General features: G+C 42.0%; 1 protein-coding gene across 1 annotated transcript in view; it reads left to right on the forward strand.

The window, feature by feature from the left end:
- LOC109307177 (torsin-1A-interacting protein 1-like) overlaps positions 1–14,440 on the forward strand; it is a 21,359-nt gene extending 6,919 nt beyond the window's left edge. The window contains exons 4-10 of the mRNA XM_019530934.1: positions 1,005–1,037; positions 1,461–1,505; positions 3,648–3,749; positions 6,857–6,910; positions 11,090–11,161; positions 12,214–12,273; positions 12,611–14,440. Of these exons, the coding sequence (XP_019386479.1) occupies positions 1,005–1,037; positions 1,461–1,505; positions 3,648–3,749; positions 6,857–6,910; positions 11,090–11,161; positions 12,214–12,273; positions 12,611–13,398 (1,154 nt within the window). The 3' untranslated portion in view covers positions 13,399–14,440. The remainder of the gene's footprint in view (positions 1–1,004; positions 1,038–1,460; positions 1,506–3,647; positions 3,750–6,856; positions 6,911–11,089; positions 11,162–12,213; positions 12,274–12,610) is intronic.
- The last annotated feature ends 12,782 nt before the right edge of the window (positions 14,441–27,222 follow it).

Genomic DNA, 27,222 nt, shown 5'->3' on the forward strand with positions numbered 1-27,222 from the left:
TTGGCTTTTTCCTGGGTGTCAGTTGTCAGTTGCCCCATCTGGTTTAGCAGGGGTCCAACGTTGCCCTTGCTTTTCCTCCAGCTCCCGACATATCTGAATAAGGACTTTTTGTTGTCCTTGATGCTTGAAGCTAGTTGGAGTTCAGTTGCAGCCTAGGAGTGGTTCTGTACAGTAGGTTCTGGAGTCTGGGGTAGATGAGGTATTGCTAGGAATAGCCAAGCATATAGAAACAGTTTGGGTTGGAATTTGCTTCCTTTTTTGACAAAGTAATATCCTATTTTTTGAAAAGCAAAATGTTGCCCCTCCTGGGGGAACATGATACTTGCTCACACTGATGAGTTTTTCCTCTCTCAGGCAGATTGTGTTATTACTTAGTAAAATGAGATGGTAGTCAAATCCATATTTGGTTCCACAAAGCAAATAAATTTGCAGATGTCTGCATCTTCCCTTTCTTTCTTGTCTTACCTTATGTATTAGGAATATAGCAATAACTGACTAACAAATAGCAGCTTGAAGTGGCAAATAACTTCTTTTGTTTGAACCTTTAAAGGGCATCCTTGTTGTTTCTTAAAATGCATGATGCCAAATTTAAAAAATGGAGGGAGCTGTTACTATGCTGTGCCTTTATATAAGTAGTCTTTCTTAGAGATTTATGTTTGCCCAAATTTACCCCCTCGTGACCTCATAAGTCTATTTGACCTGAGTCCAAGGAGATTTCGCCATCAGCTGTTTAATGTTATAAAGTCCTATGAATTTTTAAGCTTTGATTCATGTTGCTATTGATGTTGAATCTTTCTTGCCACACTTCAGTGTGCGCTAAAAGTAAATTGGATTTTTATTAATCAAACCATCAGGCCAACTCTGTGTAGCTGTAACTTTTAATATCATAGAATTTCACATGTTTTGGCATGTTCTTGTAATGAGCGTATGTAAAACAAGAAATCTTCTAGCGTTGGTGCAAATTGTTATAAATGATGTTTTCTTTTTATTTCCTTTTTTAAAAGAAAAACAAGAAGAGCCACATGATACACACACAGGTATGCTGTGAAAACTTATGCGTGAATTATTTTTTAAGAAGTGTAAGAATTTTAGAACAATATTAACAGATAGGGAAGGCCCAAAAAGTACAACTCCCCTCCTGCCCCCCCTTCAAAACCATAAATATTCAGGACTTAATTCACATACACCTTCATGTAGATAATTTTAATTATATAAGCACATTTTAACTCTATAAATATGCTCAAAAAGAGAGGCTGCATGAATATACCTAATAGTGGTGTTCTGTTTTGGGGTTTTTTGGGTACCAGTTCAAATATGAAAACAAATCCCTGGTGCACAGTAGTATCTTCATGAAACTTCATTAAAAAATCAGTAAAAAACACTTGCTTTTATTAATTGAAATACTCCCTAGCACTGCTAGATTTCCCCAATGAAAGTCAAACACAGTTGCCTTGTTTCAGGAGAGCCAAGAAGTAAAACTGACTGCTACAGTTGCTCCGAACATGGTGAGTATAGCACAAAATAGGCCACATAAATTCAGTTTAAAAAAACATGAATACATGAGCAGTTTACTTTAACTTCCTCCTAGACTACTCAGTTTTAAAAAGTGATTTTCTCATGGCATTTTTCTGGAAGGTTGTGCATTTGGCCTATGATACCTAATGTTTTAAAGTGGATAGACAAAATACAAAAGGCTGATCAGTCGCTTTTTAATAAAGTTTTGATAGGACTGACTGATACAGTGGCTGTTAATTCTGGATGTTTAAATTGATGGAGCTGTAAACTAATAACTAATTATTACAGTCATTTTCTTACAGATAATTGGGGGAGAGCCATCCAACTTCTTTTTCAACTCGCAAGATTTTTAAAGTTAACTAATGTAGCTAACTTATTTTTAATGCAAACTTACTTTGCACTGGCTATAGTCTAGGTGTGATTTTGGAAGCCTTAATATATTTAAACAGGATGTGTGGAACACTGTAGAAATAATGACAATCTCTCTTCTTAGTAACTTTGTTAAAAAATCTGGACTAGGGTCCCCTGGACAAAGCAAAATTATATTGTCTGTTTTCTTTTTTTTTGGTAATTTTAACTGCCTATTTAAATCACTGATGCTTTTCCAATGGGAACAGTCTTTCAGTAATTTAAAATGTTTGAAGTGCAAAGAGGAAGTGAGCAGTACACATCTCAGTGTGCAGCCATCTAGCAAATTGTATATGAATTCCCTTGGTTTTTGAGCTTTTAACATTGTGAGGGCTCAGACTTTTGAAAGTTGTACCTTTTTTCTGCATGCTAATAAGTTATTGAGTAGCAGTCTTAACCTAAACTGGCTCTGGTGGCATCAGTAAGCCAAGGAGGTTGCACTGTATAGGGAGTTTATCTGTTAACTACATCTATGCTAGGAAGCTGTGTGATTACTTTTATTTTTAAAAAAAAGCTTAACTGAGTGTTGAAAGGCAAAAATGAGTAATTTGAGAGCAAGTGATTATGGATAGCTATGTCAGCTATTGTATTTGAATCTGAATTTTCTAGTATGGTTTGAGATTTAAAAAAAGCCCCAAACCATCAGTTACCAAACAAAACAATAATTGGTTGGGGAAGGGATATTAAACTTGTTGCTTAAGGACTTGATCCCATCTTTATCTCTAACAAAGATGGGCTCAAGTGTGGGAATTGGTTTATCATCAGCCTGACAGCTGTTTGAGTTTTGTACATTTTCTTGAAGCATCTGTCACTGGCCACTCCTGGACACAGGATACTTTGCACAATTCAGATTTTTTTAAAATCTGAATCAGTATGGTGATTCCTGTATTCCTGTCAGATTTTGTTCACTTAGTCTGTAAACTTTGTCTAGACTAAGTTTCATGGAGTTGAAAGCCCATGGGTTCAGTAATAGGTTGTAACTTTTTTGTAAAGTATCTTTTAATATAAACCACATCTTAGCATTTTAGAGTTTAATATAAATGGGGGTTGGGAGTGAATTAACTGGCAGATGAGAAGGAACTCAGATGTTCATTTAAGTTCTACAATGGAAAGAAGTAATGCCAAAAAGCTCTTCTAGATGGTGGCTGCAAAATTGACTGAAATTCTTTGAGAGGATGGTGAGAAGGCTGGTAGATAAGCTCTGCCATTCTATTTGACACTTCCCTCTTCTGTTTGAGGTTATTGAGCATGGTATAAAATGTGCCTGCTCACCCCATGACTTCCTCTTGTAACTTGCTCTGTGTTTATCATGCTAGCCCTCTCACTGCACTTTAGGGGTCTGCTCCTCGTAGTGGTACATGGCTCTTTCAGATCACTTCTTTTGGCTTGCTCTTCTTGATTGGCATTACAGCATTGAACTTGGCTGTACCCTTACTGCTGAACTTTGCTGCTTCTGGCAGTTAACTAAGGAGAAGTGCAGTATTCAAATAGTCACATAACTTGGCAAAAGACAAATACTCTAGTGAATCTTCTACAAGCTTTTTACTTCTGTAACCCTTGTCCCCTGGTGTCCCATGGTTAGTTTAGGCCATAACAATTTTGGGTCAGGAACCCATATTATTAATTCTGTAACGACAAGCACACTGATAGCTCTGTAAATAAAAATAATGAGCTCTGTGACAGACATTTCTTTGTCTTTACGTAACGCATTGTTTTCACAAAAGATTCGATGGAAGGAGTTGCAGAGGAGGAAATAGAAGAAGAGGTTGACATTGATGGCTATAATGCTGAGTGTCCAAAGACTGACACACATTCACTACTGAAAGGTAATAGCAATATATTTTCTGATGCCTTTTCTTCCATACAGGACTCATTTCTAGTGGTTGCTAGTTAATTATATTTCTTTAAACTTTGGGCTAGTGCAAGATAAATATAAAATAATATTAAAATAGGTCAAGGACCTTAGGAGATCATCTAGTTCATTGGGGGCCAACCTTTTTGGGCAAGTATGTTACACATTAAGCCCCACATCCTCCTCAAGTGCCGCTTCTATCCCCTTCCTCTACCCAATCTGCTGCTGTGCTACTTGCCTCCTGACTTGCCACGTACCGTACAGAGGCTGCCCGTGCCACTTGTGGAGCGTGCGTTGCAGGTTGGCAAACCGTGGCTTAGTCCAACTTCTTGCTCAAGAAAAGTTTATCTAGTCTAAACCATCACAGACAAGTGTCCAATCAGCTCTTAAAAACATAGTAACAGAGATTTAACATCTTCCCTAAGCAATGTCTTCAAGTGCTTAACCATCCTCACAGTTGGGAAGTTTTTCCTAATATCCAATTTAAATTCCCTTGTCTCAGTTTAAACCTGTTACTTCTTGTTCCATCTTCTGTACACACAGAAAATAATTTATTGCAATCCTTTGTATTCTTTGTATTTGAAGGCCTGTTATTCCATTTCCCCTTTCCTCATCTCTAGACTAATCAAGTATTATTAGATGGTTGACTCATCCAAAGTGTCTGCAACTCCATCCAGTGGTATTATCTGCATATTTACTAAGTGTACTGTCAGTTCCATCCTCCAAGTTATTAACTAGAGTACTGGTTCAGTACTGGACCCAGTTGCACACCCCTGAGAACCTCACTGTTGCTTCCTCCTGGTTTGGCATTGAACTGTTAATGACTGTTCTTTGAACACAATTGTCCAACTAGTTATGCTCCTTACCTTATGGTAGTTTCCTCTAGGTCAGGGGCCCAAAACCACCTGGTGGGCCAAAGTAATGCAGCTGAGGCTGAAGGCTGCCATTCGTGACCCAGTCACCACCATTGGTGTTCTCATCTCATCTTTTTGAGGTTCATGGTTCAACTGCCCTCCCCCCAATATGACAAATGTTATTTCAGGCAGAAACCTGCTGTAAGTCCTTCCTCTTCCACTGTGGCCAAATTGCTGCCAACAGCCCACCATTGTGCTAGGTCAGCATGTTCACCTTTTATTTGTTTACCAGTCACCGCTCCTCATACCTTCTTCACTTGTCCTTTTTTGAAGTTTCCCACCGGCACCATCCTGTCCGTCTCGCTTACCACTTTTACCAATTTCTTATGATCCTTCAGGGCCTCCAGCCTTACCTTCCCTATTTTATACCTGTGCATGAATCCTTCCATCCTGATGTAATGAATTGCTGGTTGCTATGCCCATAGGCTCTTCGAAGAGGTCTGATATACTTCCCATTTCCTCAAAATTGTAGGTGCTTGGGCTTAAGTGATGCATGCTGCTTTCCCGTTTCCCACCATTACTGCCTTGCATATCACACTTGGATATTTTGTATAGACATAGAATCCCAAGTCTGGCAGCCCCTAACTCCCCCCACCCCCCCAATCTCTCTTGCTTTGTACAGTTTATCTGTAGCCAATTTTTCTCTCTTTGCATTCCAGAAGAACAGACACATTTCCCTCTGCCACCACGTCAGCAGAAATACAATTCCCATATATAGAATAATCAGCAGTAGCACAGCTTTAAAATTGCTGCTTTTCCAGCAAAGGACAGTTCCTTCCAGACTATAACCAAAGTATTTACCCTATCCTTGCGATCACCTTTTCCCATGCTGTGTTACCTTTTCCTTTGGGATCCATTGGGATCCCTAGCACTCTGATTTTTCTCTTATTTGAAGGCCCAACTTCTCCCAAGTCCTTCTAGTTCCCCTCTGTAATGGGCAAAGGGGATACCTGGCTCCCCAATTTATTTTTAGTGTTCTAGCATTAGGAGAGGGATATTTTTCAAGGCAAACCTCCAATAATTAGATTCTATATATGGTAAATTATGCTAAATCTTCCATGTATAGAATTTAACTATTAGGGGACTGTTTTATACTTGGAGTTGTCTTGTGTTCAGACAAATATGTTATTTCAGGCAGTAAACCTACCTTTAAGCCCCTTGTCAGTTTTATGGTTTTACAATCATATTTGCTTATCTTTTCTGGCCCAGAAGTTGAAAATTATAAGCCTAAATTTATTGTAGGCCTCTATCTTGCAGAACTTTAACATGCTTAACATTTCCTGCAAATATGCCTACGAGTAGGGGCCTGCCTTGATTTTTTTTTTAGATTCATTGAACAGTTGCAGTTTCCATTCCCTTCAAAAAGGGCAATTTGACTGGATACCAAGTGCTATCAAGTAATAGTAACATTTCTTCTATCACTTGATCAGTTATTAAGGGATTTGACTATCCTAGGTAGATACACTGGGGGACTGGATGATTTAAGAGGTCTAGTAAAGGACTGTGGAGCTGTTTACTGGTTTGAATCCAGTCTGAGTCAGTAATGATCCAAATGAGCTTGCTGTATAACTAAGGGAGAGGCCATGGCAGGGCAGAAGTTTACCAACCTGATATAACCTAGAGCTGAGCAGGTGAGTTAGGAGAAGTGTATGAAAATTCGAGCCGGGCTGGCTTTACTTCAGGGTTAGGGAAGTACATAAAAAAGAAATACTGCCTGTACAATGAGTACGCTGCAGACTACCCATGTTCAGATGCATGATAGAGAGGATTAGCTGAAATCTGTCCTACTGTTTTGTGGACATTGTTGCTAAAGAAATTATTTTGATTTTTTTTTTTTTTTTAATTACTGATTCTGATGATACTTTTTGTGAGGACTAAATGACTAATAACTTTTGTCCTCCATTTAGAACCCCAATGACAGAGTATATCTACCACTGTGAAATCTTGGTGCTGAAAAGGTCATGGCTTAATGGTTTTTATATCGGATGCTTTTCTCTTTATAGACAGAGGGCCTGTTACTGGAGGATAGTGGCAGGCCTTACAAATGTGACACCTTCACAGCTGGTGTTTTGGATCTGACAGCTTATATGGCTTATTCTTCTTACCTTAGAGAATCTGATCCAATATTGTAGCTCTCTAATTCTCTTCTTTGCATGGTCTGTTTCAGAAAGCAACATCATAGCTGAGGAACACTGGAAAAGCCAACCACAGATATCGCAAAGTAGGTTAATAAGCAAGTATCTTATGTTTACTTGCGTGTAAGAGAAGAGCATTGCTTTTCTTTTCTTCTTCCGGCTTGTGTTTGTGTGGTGTGTATATGTGTTCATGCATATGATTTAGTCTTCTCCGCTTCCTAGTACACAACCTGGGAAGGCAGGAAAGGACCTGGAGGCCAGGTACTAATGGTAGAACAGGTCTCCACATTCTTTGCAGCAATTGACTTTTCTTATGGGTGCCTACTTAACTCTGGACTTCAAGTGTTGCAGAAACTGGCATTTCTGTAGCAGCATCTCCACTCCTTTTGGCTCACCTTTCTTTTTATAAATGGCTTAGGGGTTGACTAGCTGACCCAGAATAAGGAAGTATTAAGGCCATGGGGAGCTTATGTCAATGCCAGTGGCTCAGATCAAGACTGACATACCAGAAACTGCATTACATGTTTTAGTGTACTTCCTTCCTTAAGATGGCAATGGCATTTTTGGGGATGAAGTAAATTCTTGCTTGCCTGTTTGACTACAGCTCCATATGCTTTCTTCCCTGTGCTGAGTCCTTGAAGTTCTGAGTTAGAGGTGAAATTTCTTTTAAACATCTGAAGTCCTATCTGTTGGCTGGCTAACAACTGTCATAGCTTCTCCCTTTAGTGCAGGCCTTAAAATGGAAGCAAATTCTGGAAACACATTCAGTTTAGGATATCAAAATCTAAAAATACAAATTAAACAAAGCCTACTTTGAAACTTGCTTATAGTAGAATTTTAAAGGCTTGTAGAACTGAGTGGTGAGAGCCTAAAAATGAAGTATGGAGGAGAATTCTCGTTCTCTTGGCATCATCTCTGTCAATACACGTGGAGAGGAATGTATATATTATGGGCTGGTAATATGCAAATCATTGGATGAGCAGCTTTGAGAGAATACTTGAGACCTCAGTTCCCAAAGGTTTTGCAAAAAGTGCAGCTTTAAAGTTAGGAATTGTGCATTAACTGTCAGAACCCAGCAGCTTATTTGGACTATAGCATAAATGCAGAGGATGTATCCCTAGGGGTGCACTGATAAAGAATTTTTGAGCCAATACTGATGTCTGATTATTAATGAGCCATATTGGCTAATACCCATCTGACTGCCAATATGCAGCCCACAGCTTGGAAAACAGGGTGTGGCTGGTAAGTCAGGGGGGTGGGAAGGGAAGGGGCGTGGGTAGGGGCTGATCCAGACCCCCACAGTGAGGGAGCAGTGGGGCTGGGGCAAGGGCAGGCATTGCACAGATGGGGCGAGATGTGGGATAGAGCTGTGAGCGGCTCGTCTGGGGGGTGCAGGGAGATGTGGTGGTGGGGGAGCTCCCACCACTCCATGGACCCCTGGGGGAGCATGTGCCCCGCAGATCTATGCGGGCAGTGAGCGTGGGCTGCTGTTGCAGGCAGAGGCTGGCTGCAGGCTCTTCCCAGTGCGGGGGTTGGGGTGGGGCAGGATGGGATGGGATGGGCGGCGCTGGTGCTGGGAGGGAGGTTCTGGGGAGCTATGGTGAATTTTGGGGTGGCTGCAAAATTCCTGTAGCGCCCCTCCCAGCGCTGCTGTTGCTGCCTATCCTGAGCGCAGCTCTGGCTCAATCCCTGCACCAGGAAGAGCCCAGTGTTGCCCCCAGCGACAGCCTTCCCTTGCCTTGCATGCAGATCTGGGGGGCAGGCACCCCCCATGCCTCCCCTTGGGGTGTGCCAAGTGGTGGAAGATGCCCCCCTGCATCCCCTGGATGAGCTGCTCATGGCTCTGTCCTGCACCCCGTCCTGCACCCCATCCTGCCATGCCCAACTTGGCAGCGCCTACCCCTGCCCCACTTCCTCCTTTACCATGATGGCCTTGATCTGCTCCCTCTCCCCCATGCCCCTTTCCCTATCGGACTTGCCAGCTGGATGCTGTATGTATGCCGTGGCTGCTTGCATGTACATGGCATTTATCGGCAATGTTATCGGCCACAGCTAAAAAAAAGTCAGTTGCCAATAATGTAAATATTGCTTTTATTGGTGCTGATATGATATGGACCAATGTATCATTGCACCTCTGTAAGTTCTTTAAAGAAAATATGTTGTCACCTAAGAAGAGAACTGTATTCCATAATGTTTCAGAACTTGGGATTTTTCTTAACCTCCTAAATAGAAAATTATTCTATGTTCATATACAGTAAGAAACCCAGTAGCTTTACTGTTTTTGGAGTAATAAATGGCTTGGATCACAGCACACAATTTTAAGGAAGTAAAAATGAAATTGAATGATGTGTCATTTCATTATGTTTTAATTCTGAGCTTCCTTTGCTATTATCATGCTGTAAGTTCATGGATATACTTTAGTTCAATAGATAAAGAGTCAGAAAAGGAAGTTATAGCTGTTTATTTCTACAGCATAGAAATATAATGCACTTATTAACTACAAGCATAATTCTCATCTAAATGAGCTATTGCCCTGATATTACTGTAGAGCAGGGGTAGGCAGTGTTTTTTTGGCCAGAGTGCTGAAAAACATCTCAATGCCTACCTTGGAAGGTGCTGGAGTGCCAACATACCAGAAAAACAAAATGAGGGCAGGGGGTACAAGGCAGGATGCCCTACTTGTGCCCCTGCCCCCCAGCCCAGGCTCTGTGACTGTCAGCAGCTACCCTGGCTCTAAGTAGCTGCTGGAGCTTGGGCTGTTGCCAGCAGGGCTTGCAGCATCCCAGCTGCCTGCTGGGAGCAGCCCAGGCTCACGGCTGGCGGCAGCTACCCAGAGCTGGGGCCGGCTGCAGCCAGGAGGCTGCAAGCAGCTGTGTCAGGCTCCGGAGCCCTGACATCAGCTCTGTACTGGTACTGGCAGCGCAACCCCAGTCTCTCCCTGGCTTCCAGCACAGATCTGGTGACTGGGCTCCAGAGCCCAGCGCAGCTGTTTGTAGCCTGCCTGGGCTCTGGGAAGCTGCAGCAAGCAAGCAGCGGGCAGGATGCAAACAGCTGTGCCGGGTTCCACAGCTCTGGCATCAGCTCCGTGCTGGTGGCGACTGCACGCTCATTCCCAAATAGAAATGTGCTCTGAAAACATTAAAATATAATTTGCTTATAGTAAATAATTTGCTTACAAGCTTCAATGGATTTGGAGTGGCTGCTAGCATATTAATATGCTCTGAACCAAATCCAAAGGTCTATACCTGGAACTGGAAAACAAGCTAAATGATTTATTTTCTTTAAATGGGTTGTTAAATTTTATTAAGATTTATTATAAGTCTGAATTGATTCTCTAGGCAAATTTGCCCTTGGGCTCCTCCCCTACCTCCTCACACTTTGAGGCTCAGGGCCCTCAATCCAGTGCTAACAAAGGAATAAAGGTGGGGAATGGAAAATGAGACTTCAGGAGAAAAACTACTTCTCTGTGTGCCTCAAATGCTAGGATGTCCTTTGGCAGAAATTTGAAGACTAATATATAGACATAATGTTCCAACACTGGTCAGTATTTGTTAATGTTATCTCTGCTTACTGCAGTACCAGCTTCTATGATTTTAGTGTTTGTGCTGAATTTCTAATAATATAAGCATCCATCAGTGAAAACGATATGATAGCTTCGTGTTACATGCCACGTGCCTGTATATTTGCAACCTTTCTTGTCAAACCTGTCCTCAGCCTTAATTCTTTACTTCTTTCTCCTGGTTTCTGAGCTGCAGTCTCATTATCCATTCATCTTTCTCGCTCAGACTCTACATTTACCTTTTACACTATCAACTGCTTCTGCCTATCTGTAGTTGTAACAGATTTTTGTCCTTTGCTGCGATTACAAGCAACTTTGACTCTTGAGGATCCATTTACGTATGTGCTTTTACAAGGATTGTGTAAGCATGGACCGATGGTATGCACGAACTATTCAGACTGATAACTGCGCTGTGTGTACCTTCATGCCTTTCTGCTGGGAAAATGGAAGGCACTTATGCTGTCATTTCCTGCAATAGTATTTTTGGCATGTTGTTAGAAATTATATGAGTGCAAGACAAAATATTTTTCTATGAAAAGTTACTTTTTTGCATTATAAACTACTGTCTATGTGATGGTGTTAGAAGGCAGGCAGCTGGCTAGAACTAGTTAAGGAGGGGATGAGACTACCTTAAAACATTGGTTTTCTTTCTCTTTTTGACTCTAACCATTGTAATAATTATATATCTTATTTTACAATGTTCCAGGTCTCCAGAGTTCTTTTATACAGACGCAACCAGGCTTTGATCAAAAGACAGCTGTTAGGTCCAGGAAGTCAAGTATGTGGATACTTTTCTGCCTCTTTGTTTACCTGTATACAAAATGTATGCTATCTCTTTCTGGTTGAACAAAATTCTGGGCTCCTGAACATCTTTGAGCATATTTTCATTACTCGCGCTCTTATGAAAAACTGCTAAGACAGTAAAGGATTCATGATTTACACTGTGAAGAAAATGAATAAGAAAGAATTCAGACATGTTTGAACAGTTGAATGGGATGTTTGTTGGCCTGAAAGAGTGCATCCAGACGAGTGTAGATGTTTGGTTTCCTGGGGACACCCATGACACGCACGCTTTGGCGCACAGCAAGTTACCCTGGGGGTGGTAGGGGAGGCTGGGGCCAGCATTGGGCTGGCCCCAGCAGGCTTACCTGGGGGCCTCCTGGGGCTGCAGCTGTGGCGATCCTGCCGGGCAGGACTTGGCTGCCAGCCACAGCACAGCTTCAGGTGGCCTGGTGTCTCTCTTCAGAAGTGCAAGCTGTCCGAGCATGTGCTGCTCCAGTTTTTTTTTTTGGACTCCTGGATATCCAGGGGACAAAAAAAAACCCAGAGCAGTGCATACACGGGGAGTGTGCCCATGGACCATGGGGAATGCCTGGCTGTGGTATGTGGCACTACAGACGTGTTTGCGGCACCATGTACCACATGGCCATGCACGTCTGGATACGCCTAAAGAATTGTGAAAATCTCATGCGAAATTGTGAATTGTGAAAATCTCATCTTTGAAGTCAATTTAGGCCTGACCTTGAACTTTGATGAAACACAAAGAGAAATTCTGAATAACAATTTTGCTACCTTAGTGATTGGACTGGGGTTATAGCAACTTCCTCATGCCTCTCTAGTGAGACCGTTCTGACTCAGCAGTGTTCTTAGTGAGGCAAGTGTGTTAGATTTTTAGTCTTGCTGCATGCTTTACTTGTAAAATGTGTTCCTACGACAACAAGAAACCAGACTGAGTTTAGAGCTAAAATCAGTTCATTTCTGTGACTTGCCTTCCTTTCACTAATAAACATCATGAGTCTGTCATTAATTTTCTTTCAATCTTTTCAACAGATGAAGCTGAATATAGATATTCATCCAGTGTACACAAGCAGGTTCAATCTGCAACTAAAAGTAAGATTTCTACCTCAGATCTGTTGAATGTTTGTTTGTATTTAATCATTTTCATAACCCTGCTAGAACTAGATCTTGAAGAACCTAAACCTGGGGGAAAATCTGATTTGTTTTAAGATTTATCTTTTTGACTTGTGTGCTTATTTGATTAGAATATGGGAGTCATTGTTCTTCCTTTCTTTTTTTTTTTAGAATTGCATATGTCTTATTACACTAGTTTTTAATAAAATAAGTAAAATGGAAGTATAAAATTCTTTTTCAACAGTTAACTTTATCCATACTGCAGAAATAACTCTTCTCTCTCCACCTCCTTTCCCACTGTCCTTTTTTTGTGCAGTGCCTGGTGGACAGTTGAGTAACCAGTGGTCTTGGATGTGGATTCTGGTAGTTGTGGCTTTATTCGCTATTGGCCTGTGTTCTATGTGGGTGACTCAATCCTCCAAGATTTTGCCAATTAAAGATTCTCCAATTCTGCGAATGTTCCAGGATGAGATGAAAAAAATTAAGAATGTCTACCAAAATCAGGATGAAAAGCTGTGGAAGAGGATACAACTGTTCCTTGAGAAACGTCTCAATAATTCCCATTCCCATTCGGAGCCTGCAATCTTATTGCTTACAGCTGCCCAAGAAGCTAAAAGTGCTCTGAAGTGTTTAAGTAACAAGATTGCAGAAGCCTACTCCTCCTCCCTGAGCACTGATACAATTGAGATTGATTGTGCAAGTACAGTGTCACAGGACAGCGATACGGCAAAGCTGGATGTAGATAACCTGCTGAGTTCTGGTTTTGAGAGTGGCAAGAAGGCAGCAGTGGTGCATCAGTTTGAATTGCTGCCTGCAGGATCCACCCTGATCTTTTATAAGTACTGTGACCATGAAAATGCAGCCTTTAAGGATGTGACTCTTCTGTTAACTGTCCTTTTGGATGAGGAGTCACTAGGAAAGAATCTCAGCCTGCGGGATGTTGAGGAGAAAGTGCGTGACTTTCTCTGGGCCAAATTCACCAATTCAGATTCTCCCAGCTCCTATAAACACATGGACACAGATAAGCTGAGTGGACTGTGGAGTCGTATATCCCACTTGGTTCTACCTGTTTGGCCAGAAAGTGCTCTCTCTCAGAGCTGCTGATCTTAAGTAAAATCAGGTGTGGAGAAAAAAGGAGCCGAAAACAATTGTGGTTGCTGGGCAGGGTAGAACTTGTGCAGCTGCTGAGCTAAGGCAGTACAACAGTGTTTGAGCACAGACCAGTAAAATATTCTTTTTAAAAGAACTCGGGCTCCTGTAGGTAAGTGGAGAGTCTAATGGTGGAACATAGTTTTTGATAAATTGGACTACAGGTGATTTATTGGGGGTTGGTGCTCTGTAGATGGAAGTTTTTTTTAACTGTATATGGCAATCTTGGTATAGTAGACTAATTACACTCTGGGAAGTCTTCTATGCTAGGAAGTAGTATTGACATTGATTATGACAACGTAATGGAACTAATGAATTTGCAGACTCATTGACCAAAATAAATTTCCGTTGTCCTTCAGGCCAAATCTTACTATAGTGTTTAATGAGGCTGTATCCAAGCATAGGCTTTTTGTTCCAGCTAACTATGGCTTGGGTATCAGTTACCTTCTGTGGTTCTACCATTCTAAAAAGATCTAAAAAATTTTCTGGTTCAGAGCAGACTTCTCAAAATGGAGATGTAAAAGGCTTACTTAAACAATTACAAAACAATTCTAGAGAGTTAGAGAAGCTGAGATGAAGTGATTGCTCCAAACATCCATCAACAGGTCAGTTCAGAAATAACTCATCAGTGTATCTGTAGTGCATCTCAAATCACAATTTTTAAGGCTCAGAACGTGATACAGATCATAGGAGAAATTATAAATGCTGGTCCAGTGCATGCTAAAGCCCTGCTGGATCTGTTCTAAAATGCCTAAGAAGTGCAAATTGTGAATAAGTTATTTTGGACAAGTCAAGAGGTTTTATTAGAAAGTTGAGAGTATTTTTTCAATGACAAAATGTGCATTTATTACTGTTTGTTAATGTGATATCACGGTTCTGTAAAGATACCTCTTCCAGATGTGTCCAGAAAACCTGTTGTTTCCTATTTATGTTTTTGCAGGAAAAAAAAATATTTTGCTTTGTTTAGCACATTGTATAGAGTGCCTCATGTAAAAAATCCCTGAAATCTACCACATACTAAAACTATATTAATATACTTGTATTGTAAATACAGAGAGGAACTGCCATACTTTCTCTCTGCTGTTAGTTTCCTTGACTCTGCCAGATTATTTATCATTCCTTATGTTTGAAGAATGCACAAAGAGACGCTCCAAATTTATGGCATACTTTCTTATAATGGCTGCCAAGTTTGTGGTACTTTTAAAATTGCATCCTTTACTTGTGAGTTTCCCTATGCTCCCCTGTTATACAAATATATCTGGCTTTATAAATAGGAAAACATCCTATAGGAGGCTTCAGGGCCACTAGGTATCTGTTTTGAGACTAAGAACACAAAAGGTTCCATTTGTGATCTGGAATGGGCTGAATTCACCATGAATGTAAATGTAGTTCCATGGACTTGGAATTATGTTTCCTATTTTTGTAAGAACTGGAAGCTGACAGCTAGTTTGTTTTATGTGGAGGTACTTAACAAGTAAAGAGGTATGGAAGTGCTACAATTTTAAATGCATAAAATAGCTCAGGAAGAAGAGACTTTTTAAATTTTACAAACATTTCACTGTCTGAATGCTTCTTTTAAACTGATGTGAATTATTATATTGCTTTGAAATAATGACTGCAAATGATTAAACTATATTTTAGTAATTGTTAAAAAAATAAATCTGCTTATTTGTTTTATAAATCTTATTTGCATTATCATTTGCTCTAAGCTTGATTTTCTTTTTTTTAAACCTAACATGATTGGATTTTGTTTGTACTTAGAGATTTGGAAAATGTTGTCCTTTACCTCCTGAACATCTGTTTGAAATCCATCCTGATTCTGAAACTTAAATTTTGGCAATGGTTTTAAAATATACCTAACTCCAGAGGATGGACTGCTGCATAAGTTCCTGGACTGAATCTATTTGGTGAACTTTTTTTTGCTGCTCCTGCTCTGTTCCTTTTGAAGATGGTGAATTGTGCTGTCTTGACCTGAGTCGCAGCTAAAGGCTAGATCCTTTTCTCCCTATTTGGTACCCTACTTGAGTACCTTGAAGGAGGGTAGGGGGGCAGTGCAACTAATACAAAAAGGGGTGAGTTGTCCTCTTTACTGCTTTTTGGTGACTTATTTTTAAGGTGGAGATGGCAGTAAGTTAGAAATGTAGACTGATTTAACAGCTTTTTTTATTTTGTTTATCTTTTTTTTAAAGAGACCTTGACCTTGATGGAATAGGATCTGGACTGTCACATCTTAGACTTTTAACTTCTTATACTGTCCTCTTCATTTCTCCAGTTGGATAGCCAGTTGACACCTCAGGTCAGGAAGACGAAACTTATTACCTGTTTTTAGTAAAGATGATGTCTATAATCACAGCTAGGTTAACTGACTGGAGAGAAATTAAAACATCAAGCTTTAGTGCAGGGGTGTTTTGGGGCAGAGTGCCATAAACACTCACAGCCTTGACTTGTAGGATGCTGGTACACCAGAGATGGACAGCAGGGGAGCCATGAGGGGGCCCAATCCTTCTGGCAGTGCAGCCCCAGCCCCTTCCCCACCATCTGCCCTTAGGTGTGTGTGCCAAGCAAAATGCCTTCATGTGCCACACGCTGGCACCAGTGCTGGGGATTGCCTAACCCCTGCTTTAGTGTATGATTCTTTCTTGTCTGTGCTGCCACTTCAATTTAGTCTCTTTAGCTCTTGGTACAGTAGAAGTAATTCATGGAAGTGATTATTTCTTACCTGTGTAAGCAGTTTAAGGCTGTCTTAGGTAGAAGACCAAGTGATGTTTGCTTTCCAGGGCATGTTTATTGGAGGGTATCAATAGGTTTACAAACTGTAAAGTTGTAAAGTTTACAACTGAGGTTGTAAAGTTTAATACATTAAACTCAGTTTAATTACTCTTTCCCTCTTAATTTGTGAGAACTTGGTAGCTTATGCTGCATTCAAATGTTACATTTTGACCAGGAGAATTGCTGTTCTCCCAGTAGAAATAAAAGTGTACAAGGGTTTGTTCAATTTTCCTTTGGGGCAGTGGGGGGGACACAGCATATCCCTTCTGGAAGATCTCCCTTACAAGAGAGTTTGTCTCACAAGAATGAATATTTGTATGCTCTTTTCTTCTCAGGGACTGGTCTGAAAGTAGTGGGGGAGCAGGGGGCAATGCTCCCCATCTCTTCTCCAGACTAGGGTATGCATGGGGTGTCAGGTACAGCCTTTGAAGTGCCCTGCAGAGGGAGAAGCACCCCCTACAGGGCACTTTAAGCTCTACTACTCCAGTGCCCCCAGGAATGGGAGGGGTGGAACAGCGTTTGCTTCCCACATATATCCTTGGTCAGGGTAAGGCAGGGAGAACACAGGCTGAATGTCTATGCTGATCACTGTCGTGGAACAATTTCTGAGAAATTTCCAGTGCCAAAAATTAACAGCTATACACCACTCTAGTCTCATGACCTTCATTGGCGTCTGAAACTTGTAGACAAGTGAAAATGTAGAAAAGTGTTCCTACAAGCTACTGAACACTAGCAGAGGGCAGCACTTTCTTCTGGTAGATGGTGACAGACCTTTTAATCATTTGAACAATCCAGCTCCTTTGGCAGGAGCCTCCATAAGGACTAAATTTGAAAAAAGCAGTTTCCTGTTTGAAAAGTAAACCAAGACTTAATACATGGTTTTCTAAAGATTTTAGTAGTATATAAAAACATATGACTAACGAGAATACTGACTTAAATTGTTAAATGCATGCAAAAGCTGAGAGAGGTTCCGGAAGACTTGAAGAGGGTCAATGTGGTGCCGATTGTCAAGAAAGGAAGGAAGATTCAGGGAACTATAGGTCGATCTGTTTGACCTCAGTCCCTGCAAAGATCTTGGAAAAAATCATCAAAGAAACCAACAACAGGCTAATGGAAGGCTACTTTCTGAGAGCAGGCCAACATGGCTTTATTGCAGGTAGGTCTTGCCTGACCAACCTCATTTCCTTCTATGACTAGGTGATGCGTCACCTGGACAAAGGAGGAAGAGGTTGATGTCATATTTAGATTTTAAAAAAGCTTTTGACATGGTCTCCCATGATGTCGTCATGGTAAAATTGGGGAACTGTGGCCTTGACAACCTTATGGACTGATGGCTGTGAAACTGGTTCCATGGTTGGACCCAGGAAGTGATAGTTGATGGAACTGAGTCAACATGGTGCATGGTGATGGGTGGCAACCCCCAGAGCTCAGTACTCGGACCACTACTCTTTAATATTCATAAATTATCTGGATTTGGATGCCAGAAGTGGACTGGCTAAATTCACAGACAACAAATTATGGGGAAGTACAGTCACGCTAGAGGACAGGATGGTGATTCAGGCTGACCTAGACAGGCTTGCAAAGCAGGCAGAGGATCAAAACCTGATGACATTCAACAGAAACATGCATGTCACGAGCACCATGACCAAAAGAGACTTGGGGATCATGATTGACCACAAAATGAACATGAGCCAACAATGCAATGCTGCAGCCAGCGAAGCAAATAACACTCTAGCTTGCACCTACTGATACATCTCAAGCAAGACTGAAGCAATCATCCTTCTGGTTTACTAGGCCTTGTGAGGCTGCAGTTGGAGTACTGCATCCAGTTCTGGGCTCCACACTTTAGACAGGATGTGGAGAAGCTTGAGAGAGTCCAGAGGAGAGCCATGCACATGATTAGAGGTCAAGAGAACATGCCTTATGATGAGAGGCTGAGAGACATGTGACTATTCAGCCTGGAGAAGCAGAGGCTCAGGGGTTACTTGGTGGCAGCCTATCAGTACATAAGGCAGGGGTGGGCCAAATGCAGCCTGTGGAGCCCCTAAGAAATTTAGAAAATTAATATTTATCTGTCCCTGGCTGCCTGTCCTATGGCCCTCCAAGGCTTACCAAAACTCAGTAAGTGGCCCTCTGCCTGAAATAATTGCCACCGCTGGCATAAGGGGTGTGCATCAGGAACTGGGAGAACATCTGTTCACCAGGGCACCCCAAAGGAAGACGAGGTCTAACGGTCATAAACTGCTGGAAGAGTGTTTTAGACTGGACATAAGGAAAATCTTCTTTACCATCCAAGTCCCCAGAGTCTGTAATAGACTCCCCCAGAAGTAGTGCAAGCACCTACTCTTGATACCTTTAAGAAATGCTTGGATGTTTATCTTGCTGGGGTGATCTGACCCCAGCTGACTTACTGCCCCTTGGGCAGGCACTGGACCTGATGATCTCACGAGGTCCCTTCTAGCCCTAATGTCTATGAATCTGTTAAACAACGCATTTCTAGACTTAGGATGCATTTATTAGGGTTTGGAAGTAAATTAAAAGCAAGTAGCTAACTGGTTTCTGTTTGAAAGAGCAATAAGATAACTAATCATTAACTAATGATTAAAATGCTTTCTGTTAGACATGGTGTGGGGCCAGTTATAAGGAAGCTTGGGTTCATGCAATTAAAAAGTACAGTCTTTGCATTCCCTTTCTTGGATTTGTTGCTGTATATAATGAGTGCAACTGAGACCATTCACCTACCACCTCATCAATCAAGGAAGAATAATTACATGTAATAAAATATCATTCATGTGGAGGCTGCAGACCATTATTCTCTTTAAGTCTATTTACTTTTATTACAGAATTGCTATTGCCACTACACATGTTTCGAAGGTCTGCAAGCCTTTTTGCATCTTAGAGAAACTTCCTTGCGTTGTGAAGTTGAGCTGTATCTGATTGCCACCATCCAGTGAACCAAGTATAGGGAATAACAAATTAAAAGTGTGTGCTTACAACTATTGCAGCATGTAGGACTGGTTGAATGAAAATAAAGCTCTATTTGGTGTTCAGCAGGCTTATTTTAGGGTAATATATTTGCTAAGCTTTGGATTGGGACACTATATTTGGGGTTTAGAGATAGGTGGGGGGGACATGAATCAGTTACAAGCATAAAGCACAAATATTTAAAAGTGTTGTACAGATCAATTAAAACAGACTGCCTCTAAGTATCAAAAGCTCAGTGAGCAGGAGCATCTGAGGGGGTGGTGGGTAGAAGTACTACGGAAGAAAGTTCTCTGTAAAAGGATAAATAATCTAGAGTAAACTTCAGAGGGTACCAGGATCAGTTTAACAGATAAAACAATTGATCCTTAAATACCTGCACAAGGCAAAAAATAGAATAAACCACACAGAGGAGGAAATCATCATCTTATATAGAAGCAAACTTTACACTGAGTCTTGAAAAGAGAAGTCTTGAAAAGAGAAGACTTCTAGATCTGAAGTGCAATATTACAAATAAAAATTTTGGAAAAGAAAAGGAATCATGACAACAAGAAAGGCAGGGACGGATCAATCCTGGATGTTTCTAAACTAGAATGCATGTGGCATTGGACATTGTAAATTGCTAATTTCAGGGTGGCATGTCTAGCCTATCTCCCTGTTGATAGCTTACTATTTTCATCCAGACTTTGAACTCCTTATTCCTCTTGCTTGTTATTGATCTTCCTGACCTTGAGGTTGGAACTGGGGCAAGATCTTAATGGGCAAGATTTCTGAGAGCAAGCAGCTGGAACTTTGTGGTGACAGTGATCCACTCCCTTGCTGCTATCAGAAGAGTTCCTCGCAGGGGGACTCTGAAGCAGCTTTTCTTCTTACACTTGCTTAGCCTGAATATGACAATATGTAACTTGACTTTGGTAGTAAATGACATCATAAGTGCTTAAGACAGTGATCTCAACCAGGGTGCTATATTACCTGGGGGTGCCATGAGATCCTTTCAGGGATACCACATCTTGCACAGTAAGGTGTGCAAATATGATTCACAAAATAAACCCACAGATTTCAAATGGGAATTCAAAATGTTAAAACATTCTGACCTGTTATAGTCTTTCTGAGTTCTCTCCAACAGAAGAGTTGCTCTATTACTGTATTCCCCTGAATCCAAAACTCCTTTGAATTCAAGACAACCCCCCAGTAATTAGATTCTATATATGGAATATGTATCAATTTATTATAATTTTCCAGGTATAGAATCTAAATATTAGAGGGTTGTCTTAAATTTGTCCCCTCTCCACTGTTTCAGCAGGGAAACCAGCTGTACAGAAGCTGGCCCCTCGTTACCCCCCACCCCCTTTCTACCTGTGCCACTTGCAGCCTCTGCCCCACTGTCTGTTCCCCAAAGCCTCTGCTCTTCCACCTGGAGCCTCTGCCTTCTCCCAACCCTGCTTACTATCAGATGTGGCTCTGGCTTCAGCTCCACTTCCTCCTGGGCATGGAGCACATGCAAACTCCAGCCCATGCCCAGCCACACAGCAGCACCCCAGGGCTGGAGCTGATGGTGCCATTGCTGTGTAGCTGGGCAGGAGCCAGGGCTTGCATGTGCTCTATGACTGGAAGGGATGGAGCTGGAAACAAAGCTGTGTCTGACCATTGGCATTGGCAGGGGTGCTTTGCATCTAAAAAGTTGAGAACCACTGACTTAAAATAGTGCACAAACCAAATATACATTTTTCACACCTGCTCTGATTGACTACTGTCCTCTTGTAATCTTGGCCAAGATGCATCTTGAACTTGATTAGGTGATTAGTAAAAAGTTGTATATGGTGGTGGGGGAAAGGTTTCTATACTTGAACAAATAAAAATGTATGCATTCTGTGTCAGAGAGGGGTTTTTTTTAGATTTATTTTTTTTCAGGCAGACAGCTGCATGGATTTCTTGTTAGGTATGCAAGCCAAGATGTGCATAGGTATGATATAGATAAACAGGTAAATGTTAGCCATAGTTAATATGCTGTTTGAATACTGTGTTGTATGCCATTTGGGATGTAGTCATATTTATAGTAGACACCTTTTTGGTGTTACATTCAGAAGTATATGCATTCACAGTAGTACCATTATATATAAACAGGTAATCAAATTATATACTAAGGTGTGTAGATGACTGGGAGGCTCATTGTAGTATAGAGATCAGTTGTAATTCACAGTACAGATATGAGGAGCATCTATCTAAATGCACTAGAGTGAGGCTATTTAAAAGTATGCTTTATAATCCTAAATCATACATATGAAACAATTTTCATTTTTTGCATAAACTTTCCAGTCCTGCCCAACCTTCTCCCGAATGCTGCTCTGCACCTGCCCATGGCCCCATCCCGTTGGCCTGGCTGAGCATGCCCTGCATGTAGGAGTCCTAGACTGGTGTCTGTGGAGACCCCTTCCACTTGCCCATTCCATCCAGTGCCACTGGTGGTGGGTGCGGGGTGGGCAGCCCAAGGCCAGATAGGATCAATGGCCCCCTCCCCACCATGCCAAGTCAAGTCAGCACCCCTCCCTCTGTCTTCCACAACAGCTTACTGAAACTCCTTAAGTGGCTCTCCAGCCCAAATAATTGCCCACCTCTGTTCTAGGATAAATGCTGTATTTTTCTGCAGTTTATATACCCACCATTTCACAGCTATTGAACTCTGTCTTATTGCTTAGATGTTGACAGTTGGATTTATAATTGAATGCCTGAATAACCCTATTCCATGTTCAACAGGTGGAGACTATCTTCCCAAAATTCCTAGGAGGTATGTTAGTCGAAGAAGGAGCAGGGGGAGAAATCCACTGGGTTGTCTTTCAGGCATAATAGCCAGCTGCCTTCTAATTTTAGAAGGGGTGTGCAAGAGTATTATGGAGTGGAAAACTTTCCACAGCCTATCTGTGAAAGCTGTGATAATCTACTCTGTGTAAAATGAGATTGTGCTGCTTTACATTTAGCCCTCTTTCCCTGCCACTGCTTTTTACTGCTTGGACTGGGTGTCTACAATTATTCAGTAACGCCACACAGTTTTCCTACCGGTCTGTCTAAGCCTTATTGGAACTTCAGTCCACTTGTTCCTTTCTCTGCCAGACATGGCTATTTCCAGGTAAAGGGTTTACTTTATTTCTAAAAGGCTAAAGTTTAATAGCAAAATTCACTGGAAAGAGCACTTAGTTTGAGATTGTTGGAAAATCAAGGCCATTTTTGTACAGAATGTTACTATTTCAATGTATTTTCCTTCGGTGTTAAATCTGACTGTGGAAACATGTTCTTTGATCACTTGTTTAAGATTCCATACAGAAGAGTTTTTGTACTTAAGTTCCACTGTGAGACAGAGAACTTCTGACACATTGAGAATAGGTGGGGATAATGTGAAACAAAGTTTAGAGTTGGGGGAAAAGTCTTGCTTTTAACTTTTTTACATTGACTGAACGTAAAGGAGACTTAATGATTTTCATATCTGAAAATTCTGATACACTCAGTGTGTGGGAATGAAGGGAGGAGTAAGAAGCTAGATTTACCTTTGAGCAAAATAAAAGGAGCAACGCTTCAAAAAAATTATAGAAGTAATGAGCAAGTGAAATAGGCTGCCAGTCCCATAGTATATTACAGTAAGTGCTGAGTAACTGTAGCATGTACTAATTAAGGTGTGTCAATCCACAACTAAGACTACTCATGACTGTGGTAATACTTCTACAAGTACTGGGACTACTATTACTATAACTAGTTTCTTGTTTGGGGATTGTTGGCTTCCTTTCATAGAAGGCAGGAGGGAACTATTCACAGCTTTTGCTGTTGACAATGCATTTGCTTGTTTAGTTGGGTTTTTTTAGCCTTCTCCCACTATTAATACATATTTTTAATTTTAAAAGTAACTGACCTCCATCTTAAAATGTTCCATGCATGGAATGGTTGATCCTGTACACTGAGATAGATGAGAGCCCCCTGAAAAATACAGATTACAATTACATATTGCATTATACATACTGCATCATAATACTTATAAGGAGCAGAAATAAAGTTGGATGGACAGACTCTAATTCTGATGTTTTTCTAAGTTTCAGGTGCTTGGCTTTGCAATCTTAATGATCTCTTAACATAAGCGTATTATATTTCATTTAATGTTGTAGGCAGGGGTGGTTAACCTTTTCCATTATAAGAATTTGGTGTGAGGTGCTTTTAACTTCATTCAGTGTCAACTATTTGCATCAGGATAACTTTCAGGCCAGATACATGTCTTGTAAAAAAACTTTATTTGTAAAATTTCCACCAAAATGTGTCAACTATGTATGAGTGTGCGTGCTTAGGGAAACGTTTTTGCCTGTCTGTAGGGTGGGTGGAGGAAGACTAGTTAAATTATAAACAGAAACACACACATGCACACATTCTGACTGTTTTGGGAGAGAAACTCTACTTGTCCCCTTCCACCTCAAAAAAACCTCAAAAAACTATTAGAATTATTCTAAAAGGTACAGAAGGTAAATGTGTACCTCCTTCTTCCCACATACTGCCAAAACACAGAACACCTTTTGGACTTGTACCTGGGCTCTGATGTATCAAGCAATAAAAATACCTATGGGAATTACATGAGATAGGAACATTTATGCCAAAACACTATTAATAAGTGATAACATTGAGAAAGTAAATTGGAACTTGGTCTCTTCCACATTTCTTATTGCTGTTAATCAAGAATGGATTTGAAAGCAGAAAGCTTGGTTTTAAAATTATACAAAACTAGGAGTGAGAAGGGCCTGGGTCAAGTTGTAGGTAAAATTCCTTCACAGAAGCAGATTAGATACTGTTTTCCCAATTCTATTACTTTTTCTTGTTCAGTTTTGGAAGAAAGTAACTCTCCTTGTAATATTCTACCATAGTCATGCATTTGGCTCAACAGGGAAGTCATGGACCTCCTACATCTAAAAAAAAAAAAGGCTTATAAAGGATGGAGAGAAGCAGTGAACTGCTGGGAAGGGATGGCCTCCACCTCTCTCCGTTGGGGACGAGGCGTCTTCTCAGCCAGACTGGCTGACCTGCTCTACCCGGCTTTAAACTGAGCCCGCTGGGGGATGGGGGGACTACTGCCACTGCTGGTCCACTCAGCAACTCTTGCAAAGCCAGCAGGCCAAGGCACTTGAGGGATCCCACCCTTGCCCCAGCCCTGGAACAAGCTGTGGGGAAGGCAGGGGCCCCAAAAGAGACACTTCCCTGCCTGTACATGAATGCCAGGAGCTTGGGAAATAAACAGGAGAAACTTGTCCTCCTGCTTAACACAAATAATATTGATGTCATAGGGATAACGGAGACCTGGTGGGACTCCACCCATGACTGGGCCACAGGTATAGATGGCTATACCCTGTACAGGAGAGATCATGTAGACAAAAGGAGTGGGGGTGTAGCTCTCTATGTCAAGGAAAGCTATGCATCCCTGCAAGCTGACATTGGTGCCCAGGGTGGATGACTGGAGACCCTCTAAGTTAAAATCTGTGGGGAACATGGCACAGGGGACACAATGGTGGGAGTCTATTACAGACCTCCTACCCAGGATCAAGAGCTTGACCAGGAGTTCATCAGGGAATTTGCTGAGCCTGCACGCTCCCGGTGTATGGTTGTCATGGGAGACTTTAACTACCCTGACATCTCGTTGGAAAAGTGCTCGGCTAAATCCGAGCGGTCGCAAAGCTTTCTCTTATGCGTGGATGAGCTCTATCTGATGCAAGAAGTCTACAGGCCGACGAGAGGCAAAACATTGCTTAACCTGGTACTGGCAGCAGGGGATGACCTAATCAGCGACCTAATTATCAAAGGGAAGCTGGGTGACTGTGACCAGGAGCTGATCACCTTCACCATCCACTGTAAAGCTAGTAAGTCAGTCAGCAATACAGAAATCCTTAACTTCTGGAAAACTGACTTTGACAAGCTCAGGAGGTTTATCAGAGAGGCCCTAAGGGACCATGACACAAAGGGGAGGGGAGTTCAGGAAAAGTGGCTGCTCCTCAAGGGAGCAATCCTGGAGGCACAAGCAAAGTCTATTCCATCTCGGAGGAAAGGCAGCAAAAGGGCACAGCAGCCCCCTTGGCTCTGCAGGGATCTAGCAGACCTCCTGCATCTAAAAAGAAAGACCTACAAGGATGGAGGACTGGATCCATCTCCAAGGAGGAATATTTTGCACTGGTCCGGACCTGCAGGGAGCAAACCAGGAAAGCCAAGGCTGTGACAGAACTCCAACTAGCTACAAGTATCAAAGACAATAAAAAGTCCTTTTTTAGATATGTGGGGAGCCAGAGGAAAAGCAAGGGCAACATTGGACCCCTGCTAAACCAGATGGGACAACTGACAACTGATGCCCAGGAAAAAGCCAACTTACTAAATGGGTACTTTGCATTGTTTTTTTACCAGTCCATTATGGGATGTGAAGGCCTGGGTGAGGGTGATTCCTTACCCTCCATCAATGCTGACCTTGTGAAGGAACACCTTGAGAGGCTGGACACCTTCAAGTCTTTCAGCCCTGGCAGTTTACACCTCAGGGTACTCAAGGAGCTGGCTAGCATTGTAGTTCTGCCCCTGGCACAGATCTTCGAGAACTTCAGGTGCTCTGGTGCAGTGCCCAAAGACTGGAAGAAGGCCAATGTTGTGTCTATCTTCAAGAAAGGGAGAAAAGTGGATCCGGCAAACTACAGGCCCATCAGCCTGAGCTCTATCCTGGGGAAGGTCTTAGAAAAGATTATCAAAGAGGCCATTCTTAACAGACTGGCCAATGGCAGCATCCTGTGGGATAGCCAGTACGGGTTTGTTGCGGGTAGGTCTTGCTTATTTCATGACGAAGTGACCTATCACCTGGACAAGGGAGAAGAGATTGATGTCGTATATCTTGACTTCAAAAAAGCCTTCCATCTGGTATCCCATGACCACCTCTTGGCAAAACTGGCCAACTGCAGCCTCGGCTTCACCACAATCCACTGGCTGAGGAATTTGCTCCGTGGTTGGACCCAGAGCGTTTGATAGAAGTCAATCGCCGTGGTGCCCTGTGACCAGTGGGGCCCCCATAAGCTCTGTCCTTGGGCCAACGCTATTCAACATCTTCATTAATGATGTGGACATTGGTGTCAGAAGCGGACTGGCCAAGTTCACTGATGACACCAAACTTTGGGGTAAAGCATCCACACCTGAGGACAGGCAGGTGAGCCAGGCTGACCTTGACAGGCTCAGGAAATGGGTGGACGAGAACCTGATGGTGTTTAACACCAAAATATACAAGGTTCTCCATCCTGGGAGGAAAAACCTGCAGCATCCTTATAGGCTTGGCAGTGCTACACTGGTTAGCGCTACAGATGAAAGGGACTTGGGGGTCATGATTGACCCACAAGATGAACATAAACCATCAATGTGATGCTGCAGCTAGTAAAGTGAGCAAAACGCTGGCTTGCATCCATAGATGTTTCTTGAACAAATCCCAGGATGTCATTTTCCCATTGTACTTGGGCTTGGTGAGGCTGCAGCTGGAGTACTGCGACCAGCTTTGGGCTCCACAATTCAAAAAGGATGCGGAGAAGCTTGAGAGAGCGCAGAGGAGAGCCACGCGCATTATCAGAGGTCAGGAAAACAGACCTTATGATGAGAGGCTGAGAGCAATGAGGCTATTCAGCCTGGAAAAGTGCAGGCTCGGGGTGATCTGGTGGCTGCCTGTAAGTTTATCAGGGGTGCTCATCAGGATCTGAGGGAACATCTCTTCACCAGAGCGCCCCCAAGGGGTGAATAGGTCAAATGATCACAAACTCCTCCATGACCATTTCAGGCTGGACATAAGGAAGAACTTCTTTACTGTCCGAGTCCCCAAGGCCTGGAATAGACTGCTGTTGGAGGTGGTTCAAGCACCTACCTTGAACGCCTTCAAGAGAAATGTGGATGTTTATCTTGCTGGGATCCTATGACATCAGCTGACTTCCTACCCTTGGGGCAGATGGCTGGACTCGATGATTTTCTGAGGTTCCTTCCAGCCCAAATGTCTATGAA

Source organism: Crocodylus porosus, unplaced genomic scaffold, assembly GCF_001723895.1.
Source record: "Crocodylus porosus isolate Cpor-Errol unplaced genomic scaffold, CroPor_comp1, whole genome shotgun sequence".
In the NCBI taxonomy this organism is placed as follows: Eukaryota; Metazoa; Chordata; order Crocodylia; family Crocodylidae; genus Crocodylus; species Crocodylus porosus.